General features: G+C 41.9%; 1 protein-coding gene across 1 annotated transcript in view; it reads left to right on the top strand.

The window, feature by feature from the left end:
• Nucleotides 1-12474, top strand: part of LOC126457200 (uncharacterized) — a 72157-nt gene that overhangs the window by 15767 nt on the left and 43916 nt on the right. The window contains exon 2 of the mRNA XM_050093300.1: nucleotides 3191-3315. Within this exon, the coding sequence (XP_049949257.1) occupies nucleotides 3191-3315 (125 nt within the window). The remainder of the gene's footprint in view (nucleotides 1-3190; nucleotides 3316-12474) is intronic.

A 12474-nucleotide genomic window follows, 5' to 3' on the forward strand; every position in this document is an offset into this window, starting at 1 on the left:
ATGAGGCAATACTGACCTTACGACTTATCTTAGAAGAAAGATTAAGGAAAGGCAAACCTACGTTTCTAGCATTTGTAGACTTAGAGAAAGCTTTTGACAATGTTGACTGGGATACTCTCTTTCAAATTCTGAAGGTGGCAGGGGTAAAATATGGGGAGCGAAAGGCTATTTACAATTTGTACAGAAACCAGATAGCAGTCATAAGAGTCGAGGGACATGAAAGGGAAGCAGTTGTTGGGAAGGGAGTAAGACAGGGTTGTAGCCTCTCCCTGATGTTATTTTATTTTTATTTTATTTATTTATATACTTGTTCCATAGATCTGTACATGTGAGCAAGTCACTCAGATGTGGAACGTGTCAATGTACATAATAAAATACATAGAATAAAGACATTGTTATAGTATTAATTACAGTGCACAAAAGTCACTTATTAGCTTAAAAACTAGTCAACATAAATGTGAAGATAGCAGTTTCATATTTAGGGCATTATTGCATCTATTTTAAGCTTGAACAGTAATCAAAACTCCCCACTTTGGGTTTAAAAGTGACCCAAAAATGTAAATGAGAAAAACGGGAATTTTTACATTAGGGCATTATTACATTAGTTTAATAGTAAACAGTGTCAAAAAATTTAAAAACATCTTTCCAATCTGGGTTTTACTTATTTCTTTGAAAGAATTCCTCTAGTGAATAAAGTGAGGTCTCAAGTAAATAATTTCTCAACCTACGTTTAAATACTGATGTACTGCTCCTTATATTTTTGATGCTGTTGGGTAGGGAATTGAAAATTTTCGTTCCAGCGTACTTTACCCCTTTCTGAATAAGTGTCAAGTTCTTTAACTCACAGTGGAAATCCTCTTTTCTTCTGGTGTTATGTTCATGATGTAGGCAATTCGTTTCATACAGAGTGGGGTTATTTATTATGAAGCACATCAGTGAACATATGTACTGAGATGTTGCTGTCAGTATTTCAAGTCGTTTAAAAAGATTTCGACATGAGGTTCGTGGGGGTACACCACAAATGATTCTTATTGCTCTTTTTTGTGCTGTGAGGATTTTCTTTGCGGCAGGTGTATTGCCCCAGAAGATGATGCCATAACACATGACTGAATGAAAATAGCCAAAGTAAGCTGACTTTGAGATGGTAGTGTCATTGAAGCGTGACAAAATTCGTAAAGCAAATGTTGCCGACGTCAGCTGTTTTAGTGTTTGCAGAACGTGATGTTCCCAGTTCAGCCTACTGTCCACGTATACGCCTAGGAATTTTGATAAGTACACTTGCTTTATCATCTGATCATTCTGTGTGATAATTATTTCTTTTGGGTTTTTGTGGGTTGTCTGGAACTGGATAAAATTGTTTTTTTTTTTTTTTTTGTTTTTTTTTTTCAGGTTTATTGAAAGGGAGTTAATACTAAACCAACCCAGAACTTCTTTAAGGATATCATTGACCTCGGATTCTAAGTCAGTAGCTGACACATCCACCACAATGCTCGTATCATCAGCGAACATTGTAAATTTACACTTCTTATTTATGGATAAAGGCAGGTCATTAACATATATGAGGAACAGCAAGGGCCCAAGCACTGATCCCTGTGGCACTCCATGCTGCACAATTCCCCACTCAGAGTCCACTGTATATTGTGATACACTATCTGAAACATCTAGAATAATCTTCTGCTTCCTATTTTCAATCTGTATATTGAGCAAGCGGTAAAGGAAACAAAAGAAAAATTTGGAGTAGGTATTAAAATCCATGGAGAAGAAATAAAAACTTTGAGGTTCGCCGATGACATTGTAATTCTGTCAGAGACAGCAAAGGACTTGAAAGAGCAATTGAATGGAATGGACAGCGTCTTGAAAGGAGGATATAAGATGAACATCAACAAAAGCAAAACGAGGATAATGGAATGTAGTCGAATTAAGTCGGGTGATGCTGAGGGAATTACATTGGGAAATGAGACACTTAAGATAGTAAAGGAGTTTTGCTATTTGGGGAGCAAAATAACTGATGATGGTTGAAGTAGAGAGGATATAAAATGTAGACTGGCAATGGAAAGGAAAGCGTTTCTGAAGAAGAGAAATTTGTTAACATCGGGTATAGATTTAAGTGCCAGGAAGTCATTTCTGAAAGTATTTGTATGGAGTGTAGCCATGTATGGAACATGGACAATAAATAGTTTGGACAAGAAGAGAATAGAAGCTTTTGAAATGTGGTGCTACAGAAGAATGCTGAAGATTAGATGGGTAGATCACATAACTAATGAGGAAGTATTGAATAGGATTGGGGAGAAGAGAAGCTTGTGGCACAACTTGATCAGAAGAAGGGATCAGTTGGTAGGACATGTTCTGAGGCATCAAGAGATCACCAATTTAGTATTGGAGGGCAGCGTGGAGGGTAAAAATCATAGAGGGAGACCAAGAGATGAATACACTAAGCAGATTCAGAAAGATGTAGGTTGCAGTAGGTACTGGGAGATGAAGAAGCTTGCACAGGGTAGAGTAACATGGAGAGCTGCATCAAACCAGTCTCAGGACTGAAGACCACAACAACAACAACATAACTCTTCTTTGTGCATTCTTTCAAAATAGTACCAAATCAGATAAAAATACAGGTATAGTGACCAAAATGAAAAAGGAAAATGCCTTCATTTTATTTATTTTTGTGAGTGAATGGTGAGAGGTGAGTCGTGAAAAAGAGGTAATTCCTTCCAGTGAGTGAGAGAGTCTAATGCAATCTATGAAGAGAACAGTTTTGCCCATCTCTAATATGAATGCCTAGAAGTTTCAATGGCTAGAAATTTCACTTATGGCAACTCATCCTTTGTGAGCCCATTAATAAAAGGAGGCCATTTAAAATTGTTTGAACTGTAGTAAGTTAAAATGCTGATGTAAAAGAATTTCAGTGTACCTGTGAAACATAAAATTTACTCAGCCATACAATTATTTCTCTCATTTTCAAAAAATCAACTATGTATGCATTTAAAAAAAAGGAGTCTCCAGATGTTTTTATGATCTGTAACCTTGCTTGTTATACCTTTTCTTCATATGACAGGATTAATTATTATGATGCTCATACAAGTTTGATAAACAAATTAGTGAAACATGATATTGTACTAATTCGATGTATATTTTGTTTTCTGGTCATTATGTGTTGTTTTATTATGAACAAATTGTTATATTAAATTTTCAGGGCCAACATCCTTGCATTGACACACCGTTCACTCTAGGACATGAATTTAGTGGGACAGTAGTTGATGTAGGAAAAGCAGTACACCATGTGAAAGCTGGAGACAGAGTTGCAGTGGACCCCAACAGGTATGCAGATATTGACCTTGCTTTATGACAGATGAAAACTCCAAGAACTTACTTCTGGCATTATATAGGCTATGCAAAATATCATAATGTTTGTATAGCCTGCAACCTTGCCAAAGACTTTGAAAATTTTACATTCACATTACTTCGCTATTCCATTCATGAAGTAAATATTGTAGGTCTAATGGCAATAAATAAACTCAACCTCATTAAGGATGTTCACATTAAAACTGATGTCAGTAACCATGAGATGGTTTCAACAACAGTGATTATCAAAGTAGGAAGGGGAAATCAAAACAAGTACTCTTGAAAGTTTTACATGATCAGTGGACTGGATAAAGAAGTAACAGTGTCATATCTGATTGGAGAAATCAAAACCTTTGGCTCTGAGGATGAACATTTAGAGGAACTGTGTCCCAAGTTTAGTAAAATAACTTACCAGAGTTGAGAAAGATATGTGCCTAGTGAAGTAGTACGTGATGGGAGGCACACTCTGTGGTAACAGGTAACTCTAAAAGAATCACAGGGCTATTTAGAGAGAAGCTAAAGGAAGATTGTTTGGCTTTCAAAAGGAAAATGCACAAATCCTTCAATGATAACTACAGCACAATTTTATCGAAGGAATTTTCACAAAACCCAATGAAACTGTGGTCTTACGTGAAGGATGTCAGTGGTACCCAAGTTAGTATACGATCACTCATGGATGGCACAGGGACTTAGTTAGGTTTAAGTAGTTCTCAGTTCTAGGGGACTGATGACCTAAGATGTTGAGTCCCATAGTGCTCAGAGCCATTTGAACCATTTGAACAGGATAGCAAAGCAAAAGCATAAATCATGAAATGTGCTTTCAGTAGTTCCTTTACAAAGAGAAAACCAGAAATAAGTACAACAAAAAAGATTGCCAGAAAGTGAGCCTTCATTGGAAACAGACAACATTCATATACACATTCATGCAAACGTAACTCATATCACATGACCACAGTCTCTAGTTACTGAAGCCAGACAGCAAGCAGCAATGCACAATGGGAGAAGCAACCAAGGGTGTGGGAGCATTGGTGGGATAGAGGGGTGTGTAGTGATGCAATAGGAACAGCAAAGTGGCTGGATGGGTAAGGACAATGGCTAACAAAGGTTGAGGCTAGGAGGGTTACTGAAACATTGGATATATTGCAAGGAGAGTTCCCAACTGTGCAGTTCAGAAAAGCTGGTGTCAGTGGGGAGGATCCAGATGCAGTCACTGAAATGGGAGGGCGTATGGATCAGGTCTTGTATCTAGGTCTATTACAGGGATATGAGCCTTGAGGCAAGGGATTGTGTAGGGATGGATAAGGATATTCTGTCGGTTCAAAGGCAGTGGTGGTGGAGGGGGTGGGGGGAGGGGAGGGGAGAGGATAGTGGGTAGGATATTCCAACTTCAGGACATGGTGAGAGGCAGTAAAAACGCTGACAGAGAATGTATCCAGTTGGTCCAGTCCTGGATGGTACTGAGTCATGAGGGGAATGTTCCTCTGCGGCCGGCCAGTGAGACTTAGGGAGGTGGTGGGTGTCTGGAGGTATAAGGCATGGGAGATATGTTTTTGCACAAGGTTGGGAGGGTAATTACAGTCTGTGAAGGCACAGCAAGACCCATGGCACATTTCATGAGGGGCACTTTTTATGTCCAACACAGGACACACATGCTCAACTAAATTGACTAATTCTTTGTTCATCATTTTTGATTATTTGAACAAACAACTTTAATCTACTCGTAGAGTCTTCCAGATTAAACACCAAGTAAACAAACACTTCTTTCATAATTCCTAGATGGCATAAAATGCTGTTCTTGCTATTGCCAAGAATGAAGTCACTTGCTACACACTATAGTGTAAACAAAAGTTGAGTTCTGGATTGTTATTAGTCCACTGGTTATGAATGCTAAGTTCTTTTATGCGTGTGAGTTATGTCAATTTAAATTTCCTCACTAAAAACCCTGAAATTAAGCCCTAGTCCAGTCCTGCCTAGCTGACAGGGTCTGGTCCCCTATAGAATGAAATCTTGGTCAGAAGAGTGGTGGTGAATGGTGGACTGGACGACAACAGCTGTAGTGGTGGCTGCAGTTCCAAGCAGGTGATGTCACTGCTTTCTACTGCTTCAGCAAGAACTTGCTTCACAGAGGATTACTTCATTTTGATTGGCTGTAGAGCTGGGCCGCAGAAGCAGAACACCGTACTGATCTGTGCACACCAATTCCAGCTGAGCGTGATGATTGAGGTGTTGTGGCGAATGCCAGTCACCCTTGTAGGTAATGACGTAGCCATCCTTGAGGTGAAGATCAACATCGAGGAAGGTGGCTTGTTGGGTTGCTTACGACCAGGGAAAGCAAATGGGGAGAAAGTATGGAGGTTCTGGAGGAATGTGGATAGGGTGTCCTCGTCCTCAATCCAGATCATGAAGATGTCATCAATGAATCTGAATCAAGTGTGGGGTTTGGGATTCTGCGTGTTTAGGAAGTATTTCTGTAGATGGCCCATAAACAGGTTGGCATAGGATGGTGCTATGCAGGTGCCCATATCTGTACTATTGATATCTTTGTAGGTAACACCTTAAAAGGAGAAATGATTGTGGGTGAGGATACAGTTGGTCGTAGTGAGGTCATAGTGACTAGGAAGGTGGTTTTAAGTTTGGAATCCATTGGTTTGGGAAAGGTAGTGTTCTATAGCGATAAAGCTGTGAACATTAGAGATGTTAGTGTAAGGGAGGTGGCATCAATTTTAGTGAGCAAGGCACCACATGGTAAAGGACAGGATCTGCGGAGGATCAGTGGAGGAAATGGTTGGTATCTTTAACAAAAGAAGGTAGGTTGCAGGTAACAGGCTGAAGGTTTTGGTGTATGAGACCAGAGATTCTCTTAATGGGGGCACAGAAACCAGCCACAATGGGGCAACCTGAGTGGCTGGGTTTATGGACTCCAGGAAGCATGTAGAAGGTAGGAATGCGGGGAGTGGTAGGGCTGAGGAGAGAGATGGACTCTGGGGAGATGTTCTGGGATGAGACTAAGGATTTGAGGAGAGACTGGAGATCCTGCTGGGTTTCGGGAATGAGACTTCCTCATTTCAGGGTAGTCAAAAACCTGGCAGAGAATGTGATTCAGTTGCTCCAGTCCTAGCTGATACTCACTCATGAGGGGAATGTTCCTCTGTAGCTGGGTTTGCAGGTGGATGAATCTCACAACTGGCAGAGTCCTTCTGCCAGCAATCCTTGCAGTCCAGAACAACAGTGGTGGAGTGTTTGTTAACAGATAGAATTATAAGGTCAGCATCAGTTTTTAGGTGTTGATTGCAGATCATTCCTCAGATGTAAGATTAGTTTGGATGTTGAGTTATTTGGGGAATGATGGTGAGGCAAGGTTGGAGTTTAAGAAATTCTGGAAAGCTAACAGGGAGTGATTTGGGGGCAGTGGGGGTGGATTGCAGTTGGATGGAGGTGTGAACTGAGTCAGGTAGGGTTCAACATTGGTCTTTGGTTTGTAGGGTTGGGGGTAAAAAGCGTTTCCACTGTAGGGACTGTGAGAAGGAGAGAAGGTCTTTAACAAGTCCTGCATGATTGCACTTGGGAGTGAGGCAAAAGGTGAGGCCTTTGGAAAGGACTGATACTTTTGTGTGTCTAAAGTTTTTGGGGAAAGGTAAAGGTTCATGACTGTGTTTTGTGTCTGTTTAGGTTCTGGATTTTGTATGGTGCTGGGAGGAAGCTTTTGCAGGTGGGCTAAATGTAGTAGGTCTGCAAGACAGGGTTTGTCAGCTATTGGGGGATGTGGGGAAGATTTGCAGGTGGTTGTAAAGGTGGTGGATAGTGGTAGTCCAAGACACGAGTAATAAGTGAACAAGCTGCAGAGATTTTTTGAGGTGGCATTGTACTTGTTGCTCTAGTTCCTGGAAAGCAAGAATTTCAATGTGTGATCTGGGATCCAGGAATATGGGTTTGCATAGCAGGAGAATTTTGCAAATGGACAGGAGGTATTGCAAGGAAGTTCAGGGCTCACTGATATGATTTTGTGGAACTAAATTGGTGAAAGTTAAGGTTTGGTGGAATCTGAACAGATGGAGGTCATTGTGGAATGAAGAGTGGCAGCTGGATGGTAATGACATTTGTGGGGATTCCATGAGCCAAGCAACAATGCAGGAACAGTATGTGGGACTGGATTCTGGCTAGGTATAATGAAACTTTATTGTATTGACACAGATGGAAGGAGCAAGGATCCATGGTGGTAAATAAAATACATAAATGTATGTATTTTTATGCACACAAACTAACCATACATCTAAAGAAAGATCTGCAATCCACCACCTATAAACTGATGCTGACCGTATAATCCTATGTGCTGACAAAGGCTCCACCACTGTTGCTTTGAACTGCAGAGATTACCCGGCTGAAGGACTCAGCGAGCTGTAAGATTCATCCACCTACAAACCCTGCCACAGTGTCTCATTCCAGAAATCCAGCAGGATCTCCAGTCTCTCCTCAAATCCTTAGGCCCATCCCAGAACATCTCCCCAGAGTCCACCTCTCTCCTCACCATTATCATTCCCTGCACTCCTACCTTCTACATGCTTCCTGAAGTCCATAAACCCAATCACCCAGGATGCCCCTTGTGGCTGGTTTCTGCATCCCCACTGAGAGAATCTCTGCTCTTGTAGACCAACACTTTCAGCCTATTACCCACAACCTACCCTCTTATGTTAAAGATACCAACCATTTCCTTCACCGACCCTCCACAGTTTTTGTCCTTTACCACCTGGTGCATTGCTCACAGCTATTGGTGCCACCTCCCTTACACAAACATCCATAATGCCCATGGCTTTACCACTATAGAACACTACCTTCCCTAAACCAATGGATTCTGAACTTACAACCTCCTTCCTAGTCACTACAACCAACTGTATCCTCACCCACAACCATTTCTGCTTTGAAGGTATTACCTACAAACATATTTGGGGTAGAGCTATGGACATTTGCATGGCAGCATCCTATACCAATTTATTTATAGGTCATCTAGAGGAATCCTTCCTAAACACCCAGAATCCCAAACCCCTCAATTGGTTCAGATTCATTGATGACATCTTCATAATCTGGATTGAGGATGAGGACATCCTACCCACATTCCTCTGGAACCTCCACACCTTCTCCCCCATTTGCTTCACCTGGTCCTACTCAATCTAACAAGCCACCTTCCTCGATGTTGACATCCACCTCAAAGATGCCTAAATCAGTACCTCCATTCATAAGAAATGTACCAACCACCAGCAATACCTCCACTTCAACAGCTGCCACCTATTCCATATCAAGAAATCCCTTCCATATAGCCTAGTAACCTATGGCCGTCGCATCTGTAGTGATGAGTGGTCCCTCTCGAAATATCCTAAGGGCCTCACTGAGGCTGTCACAGACCGAAATTACCCTCCCAAACTTGTGTAAACACAGATCTCACATGCCTTATCTCTCCTATCACCCACCACCTCCCAAAGTCTCACTGTCATGCCACAGATGAACAATCCTCTTTTGACTTGTATCACATAGGACTGTAGTAGCTGAAATCACATTCTCTGCCAGGATTTTGACTACCTCTCGCCATTCCACCATGCCCTGAATTGAGGAATATCCTTCCCACTATCCTTCCTCCCCCCAAACCTATGCAATGTCCTTGTCCATCCCTACAGAACCCCTTGCCTCATGGCTCGTATCCCTGTAATAGACATAGATACAAGACTTGTCCCATACATCCTCCCACCACTACCTACTCCAATCCAGTCACAAGCATCAAAGGTGGGGCTACTTGTGAAACCAGTTATGTGATCTATAAGCTGTAATCACTGTGCTTCATTTTATGTGTGCATGTCAACCAACAAGTAGTCTGTCTGCATGAATAAAAACCAACAAAATGTGGCCAAGAAACAGTTGGACCAACCCATTGCTAAGCATGCTACCCAACATGACATTCTTCATTTCAGTGACTGCTTCACAGCCTGTGCCATCTGCATCCTTCCCACCAACACCAGCTTTTCTGAACTGCGCATGTTGTGTAGTGTTTCATAAAAAAAAGAAATAAGAAGAGAAAAGGAAAGGTTGGAAATGTGGGAAGAAATCGTGAATAAAAATGGTTTTTTCAAAATCGTTAATGACCGTGAAAAAAGGGAAAGAAAGAAAGAAATGCAGATCGGACTTTGTATTACAGAAAAGCTATCGGACTTCGTTATTCGGAAAAGCTATTGTTGGGGTGGTCCTTGTGGCATTTTTGAGCAAAAGTTAAACCAATTTTCACTACAAAAGTTATTGAAAAGAAACAGAGAATAACAGAATGTAACTGACAGGGGGAAGTGGCGTAGACGAGAGATCATCCTTTACCAGATTAACTTATCTTCTTTCGGGCGGCTTCCACGTCTTCAAAAATCTCCTTCATTTCAGCGTGAAAAAATCTGCTCCGAAATCTTGCAATAGTCCAGGGATCACTAATTTATACCAATTAAAATCATCTTGATACTGTATGCAATTTAATTCACTTTGCTACTTCCATCCACCGAATTTCTTAATAACTTCCACAATGTCTACACATTACAATCAGATCAAGATTAGCCATTAAGTTTTTACGTCAGCATCCGATCACGTCTGCCTTAAGCTACGGCTATCAAGAGACAAACAAAAAACGGATAGAAAACAAAAAAAGTGTTACCATTTTAGTATTTTCTCTGCCGTCGAGCGCTCATACCGCTGCGACGGGATATTTTTTACCTGAGGGAACGAGTGTAGCGCGGCGAAATTCAAAGCCCCGCTACAGTTGGAGCTCTCCCTGCAATATATCCTCTGTTCCCATATCTCTTGTCCTCAGCCTTTGTTAGTGATTTTCCTTACCCATCTAGCCATTTCCCTGTTTCCATTGCAAAACTACACTGCCCTCTATCCCACCAATGAACCCACAGTGTTTTTACATCTTTCCTTTTCTGGTAAGCCCCCTCCCTCTCCTTCTGACCTCCTTCCAACTTCTTGGTTGCACCTAGCTGCCCTACCCTCTCTCCACCTCATCCCTGTATGCTCCCACAAGCAGCACATTACCACCCCCACCCCTGCCCTGCTCTCCCTCTCCCTCTCCCTTCCTACTCTAGCCCAGTCCTTCCCCCATAATGCTGTTGCTTCATCTTAATGTACCATAGGTACCTCAAACAAAAATATTGAAGTAAGCACAGGTTACACCCATCTATGAAAAAGATAGATTAGGAGATCCCCGAAACTATCATACAATATCTTTGACATCTTTTGCAGACATATAAAACATATTCTGAGCTCAAGCATAATAAAGTATCTTAAAGAGAATGATCTGCTCCATGCCAATGAGCATGAATTCTGAAAATATCAGTCATGTGAAACTGAGCTCAGCTCTGAAACCCATGGATTGAGACAGTCAGGTAGATGCAATATTTTGTGACTTCCAAAAAGCATTTGATGTGGTACCAGACCAACAGCTATGAAAGAATGATTGTGTGAAGTCTCAAATGAAATTTGCAGGTAGGAAAGAATGCATCTTGGATGAAGAACTGTTGCCAGATGTAGAGGTAGCTTCAGGCATGCTCCAGGGAAGTGTGTTAGGACCCTGCTATTCATGACCTTGGACACAATATTATAACCTCAGACTTCCTGCAGATGATGCAGTTATCTATAATAAAGTGCCGTTTGTAAAATGCTGCACAAATATTCAGTCAGATCGTAATAAAATTTCAAGGTGGTGCAAACATCGGCAACTTGGTTCAAGTGTCCATAAATTTAAATTTTTTTACATCACAAAACACTAAGGCCTAGTGTCATATGTCTGCAGCATCAGTGAGTCATAACTGAAAGCAGTCAAGTCACACAAATACTTGGTTTAAGAGTTTTCTGGGATGTTGAATTGAGTGATCATATAGGCTCAATTATAGGTAAAGCAAGTAGTAAAACTTCAGTTCAGCAATAGAATACTGGGAAAATGTAGTCAGTCTACAAAGAAGATTGGTTGCAAAACACCTGTGGGAAACATCCTAGACTATTGCCTCAAGAGTATTGCTCTTAGCTTTCCAACCATGTGCAGTCATTTATGAAACATGGTATTTTGAAAGCGTACTTGACCATCATCTTTAGGTGATACATGTAAAATGAGCATCTTTGCTACAATGTGCCTCCTTTATGCTCTTATCACTCCTCACCCTTTTCTCGCTGCTTGGCTGCTTGCCAAGTCAGCTGGAGCAGTGGGGGGTACAGTCATTTAATGCTGGGTGTGAAGTGCTGCAGTCCCTCAGTGCTTCTGCCAACCCCGTTACATGCAGAAGTTGCTCTTGGCCAATGTTGTGGCTTCAGATGGCTGAGTGCTGTGCCTCACACTTAACTGAGAATGGAGCCACTATCTCTACAGATCAGGCCAGCCCCCAGGGGCTCAGCATTTGGTTCCTGGGTATGGGCTTGGCAACCCCTGCTTCCTGAACTGGGCCTGGTAAGTGCAACCAGTCTTCTGTTACTGTAAGCTCTGCACTGCAGTGGTCACTGAAGTAAGCTCTGGGCATGCTTCAGTGACCACTGTAGTGCAGCGGTGGAATGTTGTGTGTTTCAGAGAATGGGGGCCTTGACTTCACCACCTGGACCATGAGGAAGGCATACTCCTCTCACTCCTCTCTCTCTGTGAGATGCATAATTGTATAGCATTCTGATGGCAGTGGAGAGGATTCATAGATATCACCGTACAAGGTTTCTTGTCTGTCGTGACTCCCTTAGTGCACTACAAGCACTTCACCAAATGTATCCAGTAAACCAGCTGATTCAGCTCGTTCATGACTCCTTACAGTGGCTCCAACATTGTGGCAAGGAGGTGATCTTTTGCTGTGTACCTGGCAACATCGGGATACAGAGTAACGATGTGGCTGACAAAGCTGCCGGTGAAGTACGTCAGGGTGGTGCTGCCCATCAATATCCCAACCCGTTGCATGCCATCATCTCATTTTCTGGCAGATGCATCATGCATCAGTTGGAGACTGAATGGTTGCAGATGACAGAAAACAAATTGCAGTCTCTCAAATCGACCACACAGGCATGATGGACTTCACCTCAGTCTCACTGCTGGAAGGAGGTTCTGCTTACCAAATTGGGCATTAGCCCTAGCCCTGTTTGTTT

This window comes from Schistocerca serialis, chromosome 2, assembly GCF_023864345.2.
Source record: "Schistocerca serialis cubense isolate TAMUIC-IGC-003099 chromosome 2, iqSchSeri2.2, whole genome shotgun sequence".
NCBI lineage: Eukaryota > Metazoa > Arthropoda > Insecta > Orthoptera > Acrididae > Schistocerca > Schistocerca serialis.